Raw genomic sequence first — 18324 nt, forward strand, 5'->3', positions numbered from 1 at the left:
TTAGACAAAAAGAAGGCTAGAGTAAAACACCACTGTCTATAAGAGGACCATATTGGTTCATTTTCAAGCCTTGGAAGAGAAGTGATTGCTGCTCAACACAAAATAATGCAGGCATTGAGGATTTGAGTGTAGTTGCGATTGGGCAAAGGTATCCAAAAACAAAAGGGTTAATGCACAGGGCTATGGTTGAGTGTACTTGGATTACGCCAGCCCTGCAAAGTAATCTGTGTTGTTACACCCTTTTTGCTGGGATAAGGGGGAAGTTAGAGTAAAGTATGTGCAAAACTCTGGAGTGTAGTCCCTCATTGTTTATCCTGATTTTTTAAAAGGGGAATTGCAGTAAGAGATTTGTGAAGTTGACTGTGCAAGTAAGGAAGGGCTGGTGGAAGCCAGGGAAAAATACTGGTTTCTCTGTGGCCAGGTCTACCCAACCCACTCAGCTACCGGATCTAGCAGAAATGGTAAACCAGTTCTTTGCTGCTAGGTATGTCTGTTTATGGAGTCATGCTTTTGAAGAACAGAGCTTTAACACTAAAAATATTACTATGCTGAGACACATACAACATAAATCAGACTGCACTTAGACTACAACATATCGAAGACTGTACTTAAACCAATATTCAAATCCTAGCCACCATACACACACATTAAATAAACTTGGGTAGACACATAACCTCAGTTCCCCATCTGTATTATTAAATGCATACCTTACTAAGCAGCTCTCAAAGTACTTATAGGTTGGCTTATTCCAATGCACTTTATGCAGGACTACCAGTGAAAACAGTTTAGGAACTGTAGGTAGACCAAAACACTGGCTAGAGTGTTAATGGGGACTGGGTGAAGAAATTGTATCTCATGTGCATTAAAACAATTCCACTGTCAAGAACGCCTGGTTTCTAAAATGGTTCTGAGGCAAGGCATGGGGGGAAACATTTTGCCTGAAATGGGGTGTCTTGAGAAGGCCATGAGATTGCAGTTCTCACAGCTGAAGCTAGTTAATTAGGCTACCAGCAAGAATACCTGCTTATCAGTTGAGACTGGTACTTCAAGGCCAATCGGCCTGGGAAGGTTGGTGAGTGCGTGACCATTAGGCATGACAGCTCCAAAAGGTTTCATCATCAGAAAGCCCCCTGATTGGCTTATTAATTCCTGGCTGTTGCTGGGCATTTTCCCATAAAAGTAGGATTCCCATGAAAAATTGTTCTCCAATGGTTGCCGATGCTACCTAGGTGGGGTTTAGTCTTCCATCTGCTATCCAGGCTATACATCTCTGGGGAGATGTGGAACCATGAAGTTCTTTTGCTGTTTATCTCTATTGTTAGTATAGATCTGGGTAGACAGTTTTGTTATTTTTGTCTGTGACTGTAACTCTCTGTATTTTACCTGGCCCTCAGGGGTGTGCATTTTAAGGCATTATTTTGCTGCTATACTTCTGCACTTATATTTTATTTAATAAAGCTACTTCTTATTTACCAGTGTGTGTTCATTGCAGGGGAGATTTGGCTCTGAATACAGTACCCTGGCCAATTAGCCATGGGCTACCATATATTTGGATATTTTGCCTAAAGGCTCCAGGACAAAGAGTGTATCTTTGGCTCTAGTCTTTGGAATCCTTGGCAGGTCTATTTGTGGCACTCTGGGGTTCCCCTTGGCCCAGAGTGGGTGACCAGGATTAAGGGATGGTGGCAGTCTTCCTACCTTGCAGGGTTGGTTTACTCAGACCTGGTAAGGGGGGCACAGGTTGTGCCTTGCCAGGATCAATTGCCCAGAGTTTGGCGGCAGTGGTTCATGACACCCACTTGTTCCCAATAAGCTTCCAAGATCAATTCAAAGTGCTGATCTTAATTTTTATAGCCTTACATGGCTTAGGACCCAAATATCTGTTGGACCACCTTCTCCTGCATCAATCTGTTTGTCCACTGAGGTATGCCCGTTGTCTAAAGTGTAACAAGCAACACCTTTTCAGTGGTAGCTCCACAGCTTTGTAATGTCCTCTCTAAGAACACCTGTATAAACCCTCAATAATATAATTTAGGCACCTGGCAAACACATTTCCATCTTCCTTGGCTTTCAAGTACTAAATTTTAGCATTTACCTATTTCTAACTTTGAGCAACATTAAATTTTTACTGTCTATTTGATTGGACTATTGTTGTGTTAGTTAATATGTTTTATTTTCTATTTTTATTGTTCTTTTATTGTATTCTTGTTAGTTACCTTGATAACACAAATATATATTGAAGGTGCAAGAAATAAATTATGCAAAAAAGTGCTATTTTGACGTATAAAGCTCTACACAGCCTCTGCCCTTATGTACCTACTTGTGCCCTAAGATTATCAAGAGACCTTTCTCTAAGTGCCCCCTCACTATGAACCATGAAGGGTGGCTACACACAGATGGCCTTTTCAGCAGTAGACCTTGGTTGTGGAACTCTCCCCTCTAGAAAGCCTTGTGTGGCACCTACACTAATGTATTTTTGTGAGCACTAGGCAAAGACTCCCAGGCCTTTTAATATCCCTCTAATATTATTTTAACCTCAATTAAGCAACTTTACTATATTGAAAAGATTGTTTTTTCATATTTTTACAAGATAGATATTAACATTAATCTCTATTGTTTGATGGTGATTGGTTGTTTTCAGTTTTTATGAGGGTTTTTTAGCACATATGTGAAATAATTTTGTCCTGACTGGCATTAGTTTTATTGTGTTGTTCTGGTTTTGGAATTCAGTTGTGTACTTTATTGTATTATTATTGTTTTAAACCTCATTTTATGCTAACATTGCATGTCACCTAGAGAATGTATATTCACTAATAGGCAAAAAACCTTGCGGTTTAAGAATGTACCTATAGCCCACAGCTATTTCTATCAAACTTTAAAAAGCAGGGAAATTGGGCAGCTATAGCGAATGCACCAGGGGAGCAGGAGACCTGACCTCCTCTCTGAGATATTGAACTGCCCTACAAATTGGTCAAAATGCAAACACCATTTGGGTTGGTCTTTCACAGTCCAATCCACTTCCTGTGTAGCTTGGAAGAATTTGGTAACAGGTGCCTCTGAGCATATGGTGAGTGGTGGCAACACCTGCCATCTCCAAAGATAGAGAATTATATTTTTGTATGTTTGCTGGTGTTCTTCTTACTTTGCTTCTTTCCTGTGTTATTAATGTTTCTACAGAGAATCTACACTAGAACATTTTATTTCCCTCATTATTCATCCCAGAAATCTGTGTCAAATTTATTTTTATTAATTTCAAAGTCTTTTTATTGGCCAGTGTCATATGATGGTGAAGACACCCTTTTGTGTTTCAAATTGGAGGTTATGTTCTATTTCTATTTTGGGTCCATTAACAGTGGAATCTGGACCTGCAGTTTGATGAAAAATCAGACTGATTCCAATATGCTGCTACTTCAGCAATGACTCTAGCTGTTGGAAAAAAGAGGATGCATGTTTTCAGCCTGCTATGTTTAAACCACTTCATTTAAGGGAAGGTGGGCACAGTCAATTAAAAACATAGAGCACACCTAGCATTTTGCTAGAATATATTTCACCTACCACTGTTTTATCTTGTGAAAATCGAGACACTCCTGAGGTCCACTGGAGACTATTCTGCAGAAGTCAGTGCCATTATTTCACAATTATGTTTGGAGCTTTTTTTAGTATAAATTTTGCAAAGAGTTGCTGTACTTCACATATTCACAGAAATAGAAACAAAAGAAAATGATTTCCTATAGGAAACTTCACTAAAATTGCAAAGGAAATCAGACATATTCAAAGTGACCATCTGAACTATATCAACTGTCTTAATAGTGTTGCTTCCTCCCTGCTAAAACAAGATCAGCACAGCACAAGTCTTGTTTCTATTATTTGGGCTGACTGCAGGTGTTGCCACCACTCACCATATGCTCAGAGGCACATTTTACCAAATTCTTCCAAGCTACACAGGAAGTGGATTGGACTGTGAAAGACCAACCCAAATGGTGTTTGCATTTTGACCAATTTGTAGGGCAGTCCAATATCTCAGAGAGGAGTTCAGGTCTCCTGCTCCCCTGGTGCATTCACTATAGCTGCCCAATTTCCCTGCTTTTTAAAGTTTGATATAATAGCTGTGGGCTATAGGTACGTTCTTAAACTGCAAGGTTTTTTGCCTATTAGTGAATTTCCCTGCTTTTTAATCCAGGAGGTAAGAAATGGGATCCTGTGCAGTTTGCTGAGAATGGATTGATCATTTGCATGCTTATTGAGTTCAATGGGATTTACTCCCCTGCAATCATGCTTAGGATAGGTGAAACTGACCACAGAGGATGGGGAGGGGAGGAGGAGGAGGAGGGAGGGGAGGAAATGCAGAGGGGAGGACTGGGGAGGGGAGGAGAAGGACAAGTCTGATCGCATGTTTATTAAATTCAGTGCGATTTACTCCTGTGCAATCATGTTTAGGATAGGTAAAACTGACTGGGGGCAGGGAAGAGAGGTAGGGCTGGAGTGGGCAGGGGAGGAGGAAGGGAGAGGAGAGGGGAAAAGCAGGTCTGATCATTTGCATGCTTATTTTCAATGGGATTTACTCCTATGCAATCTGGGTTAGGATAGGAAATGCTGACCATGGGGGAGGAGGAGTGGGAAGGAGCGTATTGGAGGGGGGCAAAGGAAGGGGGAGGGGAGGGCAGGTTTGATCATTTGCATGCTTATAGAGTAAAATGGTATTTACTTCCGTGCAATCATGTTTAAGATAGGTAAAACTGACCATGGGGAGGAGGGAGGGGAGGGGAAGGGGAAAGAGGGGATTGGAAGGGGATGGGGAGGGAGGGGCAAAGGAAGGGGGAGGGAAGGGGCAAGAGGAGGGGATAGGAGGGAGGAGAAGGGAGGGTGGGTTTGATCATTTGCATATTTTTTGAGTTCAATGGGATTTATTTCTATGCAATCAGGTCTGAAAATGAAAATGGACTGCCTTCAAGTCAATCCCCACCTATGGTGACCCTTTGAATAGGGTTTTCATGGTAAACGGGATTCAGAGGTGATTTCACCATTGCCATCCTCTGAGGCTGAGAGGCAGTGACTGGCCCAAGGTCACCCAGTGAGCTTCATGGCTGTGTGGGGATTCGAACCCTGGTCTCCCAGGTCATAGTCCAACACTGACCCAGGGAAGGGGCAGGGAGTGGGAGGGGAGGAGATTGGGTGGGTGGGCACTGGACAGAAGGGAAGCCCCTTTCCTTTCCAAAAGGAAAACACTGTAAACAGAATCATTCTTTTTCAGGCTTTCCCACACCTTTTTATTCTACAGCAGACACATGTAGCCTCCTACCAAATTTGAAACAAAGCTGTCCCTGGCCACATCCACACCAGGCCTTTATTTCACTTTGGACAGTCATGGCTTCTCTCAAAGAATCCTGGGAAGTGTAGTCAGTGAAGGGTGCTGAGAGTTGCTAGGAGACGCCCTGTTCCCCTCACAGACCTTTGATCAGAGTGGCTGACTGTTAAACTATTCTCTCAGAGGAATAGGAGTCTCTTAGCACCCTTCACAAACTACACTTCCCAGGATTCTTTGAAGGAAGCCATGACTGTCTCACATGAAATCGAAGTCTGGTGTGGGTGTGGCCTCCTGATTAGCTAAGCTCAGCAGCTGTGAGGCTTTTAGAACTCTGACAGTTGGTTCTTACTGAGCATGCTCCGTGTTATCATTGGGTTCCAGCCAAAATTTATTAAATTAATTAAAAATCAGCCTGGCATTTTTTCAACTTTTCAGCTGCAGAAGATGAAGGTCAGAGTATGGGGTAAGGTCAGTATTAGATTACAAGTACTCTGTGAATATGGCTAGTTTTTAATGAATTTCAACAGATTATGAGAACTCTCAGAGAAAAAAGTCCAAAAGGGCTCTGAGGTTTTTTCCTCTCTTTTTACACTTTGAACTGTCTATTCTCTGTGACTTTTTTGTGTATCACCATGAAAATTGACAGGGTTGTTAAGCAAGCGTTTCTGAGTTCAGGACTATATGTTTTGTAAGGTTTTGTTTTGAAATAAGCTTATGGGAAGCCTCAGAATGGCATGGGGAGGTATTTTCAATTTAACATTGCGGAATGTGAAAAATCCCCGCTGGCTATATTATACAGCCACTCTTGTGGCTGTATAATTATGAAACTACTGAAAAATATAAATAATAAATAAAAAGTACAGAGCTTTTAAGCAGCACTTCTGAAACACTAAAAGCACAATCCAGCTAATGCTAGGCACTTTCAGATCCTATTCATTTCAATGAGAAGCACATGCCTAAATATCTCCCACTGAAATCAATGGGATGTTGACATGCCTAACTTTAATAGAATTGTAATTCCACTCTTTGACACTGAAAGAAGGCACTTTTACTTTCAGTTCTAGCATTAACATGAACAGAAATGAACTTTAAACATTCAAAAATTAACAAAGTTAAATAATAGTTTCCTTCAGAAGTAGAAAAGGTATGATAGAACCAGAACAATTTGGATAGACAAAACAAAAATTATAGGAACATAGGAAGCTGTCTTATGCCAAATCAGGCCATTGATCTATCTCTCTCAGTATTGTCTAATCTATTAGTGGCTAGGGTTTCCAGCCCTACCTAGAGATTTAACGGACTGAACCTATGGCGTTGTGCACATAAAGGATGTGCTATACCAGTGAGCTGTATAGCCCTTCACACAAACTGGATTAGACATTACTGGCAAACGTACGGTGCACTGCCTCAATACCTGTTGTTGTAATGGTAAACGATCTCAGGTTTAATTTTGAACAGAAGAGCAAAGGGTGCTTAATCTTTTCCCTAATTTGCTATTTTCCCACCAAAATGATTAGCCACCCCAATTTGCTCTTCCTCATGTGGGGTTCTAGATGCATATTCTGCAGGTGAATTACCTTTAATACTCTTTTAAACTGTGGGCAATTGTCCTAATGAAATCAAATGTCAAAGATCACACGTAATAATGCCGGGGGGGGGGGGGAGAAACAGATGCTACACTGTTGCAGACCATAGTAGAAAACATTTGTTACAGAAATGCAGTAAGAAAAAATCCTTTTTTATTTAATCATTAAAATCTTGCTACAACACACTTAAGCAATAACTAAATAAATAATCACATACATAAAACCATTATAAACCTTTACCTGGAGATACCTGAGTATCATTTTGTTCTGGTGGGCCATTAACAGCTTCTGCAACATCTGAAATTTGAAATGCGCCTCCCTAAATACAAAATTAACATTATCCAAATAAATATTAATAGGGAAATCATAGAAGAGCTCTTCAGTGTCTTGGTAAAAGACACCTACCCTCCATCCAAAGACCAATACATATTAAACAGGCAGCAAGCAAGCACATCATTCTTGGGCCATAGGTTGAGGGGCTTACTAAAAAGCTAGGCAATAACAAAACACCTTATTGGGCAATTTACTAGAATGAGTTATGCAAACATCTCTGAGGGGGGAATTTTTATTTATTTATTTAAAAGGCAGGCTGGGAGCAGCAAAAGATTTTCAGCAGTTCAGATGACCAGCAAGGTTGTTTAAAAATTGAAGGTAATGTTTATGACTTATTAGTTTCAAAGGTTACACTCAGATTTAGGAACTGGATACAGGGATTAGATCCAAACTCTTGTCAAACACAGAGTAGATCCACTGAAAATCAATGAAACTATCCACTTATTTCAGTGGGTCTACTCTATGTATGACTAAGTCTGGACCCAGCCCTTGGAGTTCTTCCCTACAAAAACAAATATATATATGTACTCAAGATGCATATAATCCAAATAAAGTAAATATCTTTCATTTTTGTTTTAACAGCTTCCCTGTGATGTTGAAACCTAAATGTATTTAGCCTTACTCATAAGCAGAAACATGAAAATTCAATGGCCTGCTGTGAAAGCCGTTGAGTAGGTGGAATCCAATAGACAGTACCTGTTCATGACTCATCTGGCTCACCACAGCTTCATAAGGAGGTGGGGGATCAAGTGGGCAGAAAACCTCAACTCCTTTCATTCTGGCTCCATAAATATGAGGCAGTGGAATGACATCAGAACCCAGCATCCTAGGAGAAAAAGTAGCAGCTATAAAAATTCCTTGACTCTACTATGGGAAGTGCTCCCAAAGAATTCAGTGATCACAGCAGATATCATCCTTTTGTGGAAGAGCAGTTTGTAGGATACCGTCTCAAGAATTTCACAAGGTCTTTCAAACAACCCAAACAGGGACTATTCTCTGTGAAAAAATAAGAGTGCCAAACCATTTTCATACTGAATCCAATAAAAGTATGGATAGTCACAATATTTAACATCTGCTCTCATCAAATTACATTCTGCAAGTTAGACACAATCCTGGATAGCCACAGCATGAGCAATAGAAAGTGACACAGGCAGCCAGGTATGTTTTTACATTTTAAGTAACTATCACAACATGGATCTGGTAGAGGGCCAGTAGGTAAGGAAGATGATCTAATATAAGAGGCTGGTTACACATTTTAGAACTCTAGAGGCTATGGCTACCAGTGATGCTGTCTCTGGTTTGCAATCTAGAAGGAAAGAGAAGTTTGAATTCAATCAGTTCTTCCTCATCTTGCTAGTCAGTAGTGAAAATATGTGTGCCTCTCAAGAGGACAGAATACTAACACAAGGAGAAGGCAGAAAAGCCAAGCATGGCGCTCCTGCCCTGACTATCATATCAATTTCTCATGGTCCACTTAGGAAACCTGATTGGAGCTCAGCCTGACCCGGGTTTTGCCTTGCTTTCTTCCTCCACAGTTAACCAGTTCAGTGTGGGCTACAGACCATAAACATCGAATAGTCTAGGGTTAACAGGACAACCACAGGGGAAAAAAGCAAGGGGGAGGCAATAAACAAACACAAATTATGCCTTTTGAAATAAAATAATCTTTTTCAGGCCTTGTTTCTGTGCCTTGAACAGGGAAATTCCCACCCCGCCATGAAATTCTAACTGTGATAGGAATTCCCTCCCCCCTGTTTTTTTGGATCAGGGTGCTGCTATAAGCACAAGAACAGAGCAAAGATAAAGAAGGGAGAAAAAACAGGAACCTTCAATCCTAATGAAATACTTGATTTCCTCCTTCCTTATTTTTCTATGGAAGCTCTTGTGAATGCTTTTACAGTTAATGCTATTATCTCAATTGGCAATTACTTAATTAGTATTTTCATGACTGGTAAGACAACAAGATTGCAGGTAGCAGTGAAATGCTCAGCATGTATTAAACAAAGTATTTGTATGTTAGCTTGCTTACTTCAGTGCATGGCAAGGGAATTGATTTGGACCTGCTATTACAAGGGTTTAAAAGGATGTGTATCCAAGGCTCCTTTCTGAAATACTACCTGTTCCGTGGGGAGAAACAGCTGAAGAAGTAAAGCCACGATGTCTCCACGTGTAGAAAGAGATAATAGTGCTAAGAGGACATTGGATTAGGCATCGGGGAATTTTTTCAGACACATCAAGGCTGTACAAAAGGGGCAGGCTCCAATGGAACCAAAATGGAATCAGAATGCTGGTGCTTAATATCTAAAAGGTTGCAGAGCAGCTTTTAAACTGATTCCTGTGGGAAAGTTGACAGAAGCTCAGAAGCATTCATTTTGGGATAAATCATTCCTAAGGGATGAGAGTGAAAATGTTTCATATCATTCAAATGGGGATGGAACTGGATAATAAGCATACAGTACAATATGTTAGCTAGTGAAAGAGGCAAAAGTACCGTAGGAGAAAAAACATATCCTAGATATATTTGAGAGATATACCATCTTTAGATGTTTATATTTTAGAAGCCTCTGAGCCAAGATGGGGAAATCGTAGCACCTGGTTTAAAAGAAGAATGAATATACAGTGTGCATTAATAGGGCCCACAGTGGAGTGAGAATATGGTAGTGGGATATGGTTGTCTCTTAATACAAACTCTATAGGAAGGGAAGGTCATCCTTGGGGCAGCGTTGCTCTGTTCATCAAACAGCAGAGTCAGAAAAAGTAGAAATCTCAAAAGGGACAAAATCACTGGGTAGCAATACCAGGATCCAAAATTAAATTAATACTGGGGACATATTTTTGCCCCCTTCACCAAAATGCTGAGGTAGATCTAGAGGAGAATGAAATCAGGGAGGCATCCAAAAGTTTTGTAGTAACTGACAACTTCAATTGCTCTCACATAACTTTGTATGTGTTCCAGTCATATCAAAGAGGTAAAATTTCTAGATATTCTAAATGACTGTCCCTAGAAAAAGGAACTTAAAAGAGAGAAGTGACCTTGGACTTAATCTTAAATCAACCTTCACAACCTAGTACTCTTCAAATGTTTTTGACAAGGATGATGAGAGTTGTAGTTCAAACCATGTGGTGGGCACCAGGTTGGCAAAGGCTGTTGTCAGTGGTACCCAGGATCTGGTGCAAGACATAAGTGTTGAACTGATTAAAACAGTGACCATAGTGCTCTCAAATACAACAAATATGTAAGAGATAATTGTCAAAAAAGTCCAACACAATCACATTTAACTTCAAAAGAGGAAAACAAAGGATTAGAGGATATTCATGGAAGAGAAGACTTTCAATAGCTGTTAGTTACTATAGTTATTTACTACCCCCAAGATCAGAGACAGCATGCCTATACCATATTGTACCAGTCACCCGGGTACAATAGCAGGAGAGAACTATTGCAGTCATCTCCTACTTCTGGCCTTCCCATAAATATCTGGTTGGCCATAGTGGGAAACAGGATACTGGACTAGATAGGTGTCTGATCCAGTAGGGTTCTTCTTATGATAGGTTCATGTTCTTTCTCCTACATAGTGAGGGTGGCCCTGATGACCCGTGAAGAAGCCTCATGAGCCTCCAGAGTGTTAGTTCAGTCTTTCTGGCATGGGAAAACTCTTCCGCAGGCTTAGTGACTGCTATCTCCAACACAAGTACAGCACCGAGGCACCAACCAGAAGGACCTTACACTTATCCATTATGTTCTTAGGTACAGAATAAAACATTATGGCAAACACACTACTGGATTTGGAAGACGCTGGGCTACCTGGAGTCTGGATAATCCTCCTCCTCTCTGCTTGATGAGCCCCCCACCACTGTCCTTGGCCTAGACAGTCAGAAGCACCTTGTCTTGGATGACAGAATGACTGAGATGTTGAAGCACAGGGGAGAAAAGAGAGGATTCCCATCTTTTTCTTCTGGGACCTGACTGGGGCATGAGGCCTGTAGCATGTGCCCAGTCTGTAGCAGACTGGAAGCAGATGTTTCTGCCTTTCACTGGGCTGTCCCCCCACCCTCCAGCTAGATCCATACTAATAGAACTCAGAGTGGAGTGTCTGACCCTTGTCAACTGGGGGTTGGGGGAGACAGACTGCCTCAATATGCCTCTGCCTTCCAGATCCCCCATGTTCATTCCTGTCCTTGTTGGTCCCAAGCTGGTTGGGAGTTGTCTGGGGTCTGGCTGCGTATTCCACCCCAATATCGGGGCTCTGAGCCTCCCAGTCTGAGACTTAAGCATCAGGTAACAAAGGATTCAAGCAGGACATAGTCCCACCACCATGGGTCCTCCTTCAGCCACTCCAGCAGGATCCTGACTCAGCTGATGAATCATGCTAATGAAAGTTAAAGAGGAAAGCACAAAAGCAGGACTACAGCTGGACGTCAAAAAGACTAAAGTAATGACAACAGAAGATTTATATAACTTTAAAGTTGACAATGAGGACATTGAACTTGTCAAGGATTATCAATACCTTGGCACAGTCATTAACCAAAATGGAGACAATAGTCAAGAAATCAGAAGAAGGCTAGGACTGGGGAGGGCAGCTGTGAGAGAACTAGAAAAGGTCCTCAAATGCAAAGATGTATCACTGAACACTAAAGTCACGATCATTCAGACCATGGTATTCCCGATTTCTATGTATGGATGTGAAAGTTGGACAGTGAAAAAAGCGGGTAAGAGAAAATCAACTTGTTTGAAATGTGGTGTTGGAGGAGAGCTTTGCGCATACCATGGACTGCGAAAAAGACAAATAATTGGGTGGCAGAACAAATTAAACCAGAACTGTCACTAGAAACTAAAATGATGAAACTGAGATTATCATACTTTGGACTCATGATGAGAAGACATGATTCACTAGAAAAGACAATAATGCTGGGGAAAACAGAAGGGAGTAGAAAAAAGAGCAAGGCCAAACAAGAGATGGATTGATCCCATAAAGGAAGCCACAGACCTGAACTTACACGATTTGAACAGGATGGTTCATGACAGATGCTCTTGGAGGTCGCTGATTCATAGGGTCACCATAAGTCGTAATCGACTTGAAGGCACATAACAACAATATGTATGTATGTATTAAATTATATCTCACCCTTCCCCCCAGCTGGAGCCCAGAGCAGCAAACATTTGCAATATGTTCAGTCCACCAGTCAGCTTTCCTCTTTTTAAAAATATATATACATGACTGAAGTGGAAAGGAGAGCAAGACGGAAGAGGAGGACTGCCAAATTCTTGTCCAATGAATCAAACTCAATGGAGCTCTGCCGATTCTCTGCCAGAGCAAGGTAAGACAAAAACTAGGAAGGGCTCTCTCCAATATGGTGAGAGATGTGACAAGAAGCTTTTCCACAGCCCACTCGGAGCAAGTAAGAGGAGCAATCTATTTAAGGATAATCTCTTTCATTGCAGGGAAAATATATTTTTGTGAAGAGACCGTAAGACTGATTCACTTCCAAGTTAGCGTGTAAGAACTATCAAAATAAAGATAATTTCCATTAGATTTATAAAGTGCTAAAACATGAGAACAAAACCATTTTACACTACTGCCACTTCCTTCTTTAAACCTCCCATAAAAATGCCTTCAAAATATCCATGTTATCAGTGTATCAATGACAACAGTAGTCCTATCCTTTCTTTTCCTCTCCTTCTCTTTCTATTGACTTCCTCATTCCTATTTTTATTCAAAGTGGCTCAAGCTTTTGGAATTATTTGATACGGTTTTATGTATAGCACACTAATCCCTAAAAGAAAGAAAAAGGTAAATATATAAATATTTATTGCTGACATAATTTAAAGCCAAACTAAATACAGAAGTCAAAAACAAAACACACACTTGGCCAAACTGCATCAGTTTTATAACAAGTTTGGTTAGGCAAGAACAATCTTCTCTCCCTTTCCCTCCCCAACTCATCAATTCTCCTCTATGAATCTTTTAGTTTCCATTTTAGAAATTTTCTTTCTTTCTTTACAACTGAAAAGCACAAAAATGACGTCTGTGAAATAAAATATTTACTGCAGCAATTAATCTTTGTCTTAGGAATGTTGACAAATTCAGAACTGAATGCCCAGTTATATGCAAATAAAATATACTGTAATCAATAAAGCAATGAATGAAGAGCTAGAAGGAAGGGAAGCATTTACAATGAAGGGTGTGCTGTAGTCTGAGGTACTGGAACGGGCACAGAAGAGTTCCTGGTTTAGGAGTGAAGACAATTATTTCTGAAATTTCTTTTAAAGGCTATTTAGGGGTTTACTAATCTACAGGGGAAAGAGTTTACCTAATTTTTTTCTATAATGTGCTTTGCAGGGGAACATTCTTATAAGAATAGCTCAGATCAAGGGTAGGGAACCTCTGATCACAGGCCTAATTAGGTTCGCCCAGCCTCTCTTTCTGGCCCACAGGACCATTTCAGCCAAGCCACTCCCACCTGCTCATTGGGGGAAAGTAAAAACCTGACTTAGCCAAAGAGGGTGGTACAGGCACTGCAAATCAGTGGTACCTGCAAAGCATTATGCAAAGGACTTTGAGGTCTTAATAAGCCCTTTTCATAGTGCTATCTTGCAGAGTGCTTGAAAAAAGGCTCAGCAAGTGTGGGGCAAAAAGTCACCTGATATAATGATTCCAGGTGACTGACAGGTGGGCTACCCTGCCCACCTGTCAAACCTGGCCCATGAGGGGTGGAGGAGATAATGATCTGGCCTTCTGGCCACATACAGTTCACCCTCCTGGCTAAGAACCGCAAACATCAATAACAATGCCAGGATAATTCAAGCTGGTGCAAATATCCACAATGTAAGGGAGAAAGGTTATCTGACAAGGTTTCAAAGCAGACATTATAAATATGGCATAATCACCACCATCATCATCACTGATACCAGGGACCAGGGTCTGACAAATCATCATATCCATTAGGATATAGCCACTTGTCCTTGGAGATACTGTTCAGTATCTCACTAAAATAATCCAACAAGATATCACTGTGCTCCTATTTTACACTTTTTAACTACCTATGCCTTGTTACCCTAATATACCCAATCGATCACGGCATGCTGCAAGTGAGGGCCTCCTGCAGATACCATCTTATCAGGAGGCTCATTTTGCAGAGTATAGGAATCAGGACTTTACTGTTTGGAATTCTCTCTATTAAACATCAGACAGGTGCTGTCTCTGCTGTTTTTTTGGCCCTTAAAAGATCTTCCCCTTCCAACAAACCTTTTAAGCAGAGATCTTTCCCAGTCTGCATCTGTATTGGAAATGTTTGTAAGATGCTTTTATTGTTTTATCACTTGCTATTTGCTGCTTTGAGCTCTTTAGGAGGGAGGGCCAGGTATAAATTAAGTAAAATAAAAAGATAAACATTTGCTCAGTTCCAAATTATGAAATCTATGATGAAACAGTATTAACTTTTACTTCCTATATTATGGAAAAACATATTCCAGCCCAGTAACTACCACAATTTCTTCTGAAAAGTTCCAGATATTCAGTCTGCAAATACAGTCTCTTGAATGTGTATAGAGGAATAGAACAGAACAGAAGTTCACATTTTAAAATAAAAATACAACGCATTTGTTACTTGTACATGTGGTTTACCTAAAGTAGATTGGCACAAATAATGATGAATCAGCAATGTATCATGTATCATTTTCTAAAATTCTCATTCTAAAATTAGAAATATCTTCTAAAATTGCAATAATAAAAACTGTATTAATCAATATATAAGAAATTGTATATATAGTTCACACTAGCAGGAAGGGTTTATTTAGATGTAAATTTAGATGTAGATGTCAGGGCCAGCCTAAGACATTTTGTTGCCTGAGGCAAAGACAAAAAAACCAGCACCACCTCTCATTCCATATACAGAAGCCAACCTGGCAGCTGAAACTTATTTCAACACTGGCAATGGGACAGCGTCCTTCATCACACCTGAGGATAACAGGCTAGCTTGGGAGGTGCAAGGCAGGCAGTGTGGCAAAAATAGCTCTGTCCTCTAACACCTTGGTACTGTTGGTCATCCCCTAGCATCTGCTGCCTGAGGCAGCCATCTGTCTAATGGCAGGGCTAGCCCTGATCAATATGTTTAATGCTTAGAAAAATCAATTTGTGTGCACTTTTCTTTAGCAATATCTGAGGTATAAATGGAAATTTTTATTTAAAATCCATTCAGCCTTCTCTGAGCTGTTTCAGAGAGCTTCTGTGCTGAAGCAGTTGAAACTGCGTGTCTAAAAATCATTTTCCATCCTGGCTCAAGACAGCAGCCATATAATATCAAACTGCAACAAATCACTACGTTTCTCTTACCCAGACTCAATTGTCATGAAGCTCATAGATGAAAACCACAGAATCTGCAGCCAAGTCAAAAATTACAGCAGGTACCATATGGGGGAGAAATCACACCTAAATCACGACTTCAAGGAAATCTGCAGCACTAATAGGCTGTTAGTTAAATCAGCTACTTGTGACCCAGAATATCCACAGCAAGGCGACTTTCAGCATTTTACCTGCGACTGATCCTGGGTGTACAAGAGTAAAATGTAGCAAAGTATGATGGAGGTGGTACAGGTGGCACAAAATCTTCTGGATCATTAGCGTGGCCTTGTTCTTCAACTTCTTCCACATAAACCTGGCGTTCTTCCTAATAATATAAATGTTTGTTTTATTTTTAAAGGCTTCTGCACTTAAACTAGAATCAGAATTCATGGAAAATTGACTTTGTTCTGCACTTTTTAAAAACAAAACTGTGCCTGGCACTCACTATGCAGGATCTTCTTGTTGCAAATATCTGCAGGTAGCGTAGGGCAGCAGCTACTAGGCATACTGTGGTCGTCAAGGCATTCAGAGCACAGAGAGCAAAAAGGACTTTCTGTAACAGAAAAAAAGGCTACAAAAGTAATAAATGTGACAACCATGAGCACAATTCTTAAATATTTGGACTTTTTCTATAAGGCGTATCACAACATTTACATATCAGTTCTTTTGACTTCCAAGAATTGAAATTGATTAAATTTTAACTTCTCTGGGTTGCACTGGAGTCCACTTATTAAGACACTAGGCTACTGGGATTACTGTGTATCATAAACGCAACTACTGTTTTGTAGCTTGCTGATACACCGTGGAAGCATGTGCTTTTCAGGGTGGTTTTTTCCCATTAGCATCTTATTCAGTCACTTTGTTTTAGAGAACTTAGTCCATATGTGCATGATGTACAGTACATCTCTAACTGCTTCATAAACAAATATAATAGTAATAAAAGATAATCCTGTAATGTTTATTAAAGTTTATGATTATTTCTGTATATTAGCTAGAACACTATATTAAGGATTATTCTTATGTTACTATTAAGTAATAGCAATATTTCTTACATTTGTATCCCTCCTTTCTTCCAAGGAGCTCAAGGTGATGTACATGGTTCTCCCCGTCTCCATTTTATCCACACCCATCTGAGGTACGTTAGGCTTAGAGACTGGCTGAGTGGGGGTTGGAATGTTGGCCTTATATCTATTTCTAAGAGAGGGTCTGTAGGCATGTGTCCCCAACCAACACCAGAGTTCATTACATTGTCATATATCTCCAGACATGGATGCAAGATTAAATTTACACAGAGTCAATTTCTGAGAAGCTCAGGGCAATTTACAACAAAATAAGAAGAGCTCAGTAAGTTGTCACCAGCTTTACCAAAATGCTGAAAACTCTGCCTCATTCTATAGGTCAACAGTTTATATGTTCACCTTTCTCTCGGGTGCTTCCCTTCCTCTCCCCTCCTTTTTAGTCCTGAACAATGAGAAAGTGCTCAGAGGGGGAAATATTAATACATTTGAATGTAGTCAATTCAACACCACTGTACTTCAAACAATTACAACATGACACCACTTTTATTGCAGTTCATTCAATGCCAGTGCAGTCATATTAGGTGATGGCTTTACCTTGAGTAGAAGGTGAACTGCACTGCATGACTGGACTGGATACAGTTTCAGTGCATTTTCTTTCTCTGTGCATTTTTCTGGTAGAAATTCTTCACAGCAGAAACAAAACTTACTTTCACCCACATCAGCCTTTAATATGGAGGAAAGTAACAAGAATTTTGAATCAGTAATTTGAAAGTGATGTTACACTACAGTACACCATCAAAAATATTGCACTAAATGTAAAAGTGAAATAAACAAGAATTCAAATCCAAAGAGCAGTTTACTATCCTAATAATCGTATTGCTTGAGTAAAAATTATGATTAACAGACAGTAGGTATGTGTGTCAAATTTTACTCATCTAATCATATCTGAGAATTTTCAATTAATCATTTAAAAACTCTCTATGATAATATGGGGGCTTCTGCAGATCTCATGTTGCGTTATTGGTGGAAGTGGGTACAAAACCTTTGAAAGATTTTAACATTCTCCAAAGATCATGTCAGTGAACATCTGCCACTACATAAGGGTCTATACAATATAGGCAAAATTGCCTATGTGGGCTGACTGAAATTCAAAACCTTGAAAATCTGTGCTGTGTTTGTATTTGCATAAACAAAGCAAAGGTCTCCATAAGCCCAAGATTTTGTCTTTGCTTTTTATCTGAGAGAATTAAAATGTACATGATTGGTCATAAGCAATACCTTCAGTCAGCCTTTCCCAAGCGGTGTGCCTCCAGATGTTGTTGGACCACAACTCCCATCAGCCTCAGCCATTGGCAATGCTGGTTGAGGCTGATGGGAGTTGTGGTCCAACAACATCTGGAGGCACACTGGTTGGGAAAGGCTGCCTTAAGTATTAGAAAAGTAGTTGGTTTCCTAAGAAGCATAAGGTTACAATCCTAGCCACTTTCTTGGGAGTAAGCCCCATTGAACTCAGGTGAATTTATTTCTGAGTAAACACGCATAGAATTACACCATTAGTCATAAACTTATTATTGCACAGCACCTACAATGTAAATGGCACGTTAGCGTTTCAGTAGCAAACAAAAAAAGGAAAGGAAAAGAGGTGGGGTAAGAACATCCCATTCCAAAGAAACAATGCAAGGGCTTTCTTTTCTTCTCTTATGCAGGGAGTACTACATTACTTCCTGGTTTAATTAAACCAC

At 40.2% G+C, this 18324-nt stretch overlaps 1 protein-coding gene across 5 annotated transcripts in view; it reads right to left on the reverse strand.

Annotated features, from left to right (window-relative positions):
- ENTREP1 (endosomal transmembrane epsin interactor 1) overlaps positions 1-18324 on the reverse strand; it is a 56453-nt gene that overhangs the window by 6451 nt on the left and 31678 nt on the right. For all 5 annotated transcript variants that reach the window (XM_061628466.1, XM_061628501.1, XM_061628475.1 and 2 more), the window contains exons 4-8: positions 17177-17305; positions 16009-16116; positions 15755-15888; positions 7921-8050; positions 7132-7210 (exon numbers count right to left, since the gene is read on the reverse strand). In XM_061628466.1, coding sequence (XP_061484450.1) covers positions 7132-7210; positions 7921-8050; positions 15755-15888; positions 16009-16116; positions 17177-17305 — 580 coding nt within the window. The remainder of the gene's footprint in view (positions 1-7131; positions 7211-7920; positions 8051-15754; positions 15889-16008; positions 16117-17176; positions 17306-18324) is intronic.

This window comes from Rhineura floridana, chromosome 1 (genome assembly GCF_030035675.1).
Source record: "Rhineura floridana isolate rRhiFlo1 chromosome 1, rRhiFlo1.hap2, whole genome shotgun sequence".
NCBI lineage: Eukaryota > Metazoa > Chordata > Lepidosauria > Squamata > Rhineuridae > Rhineura > Rhineura floridana.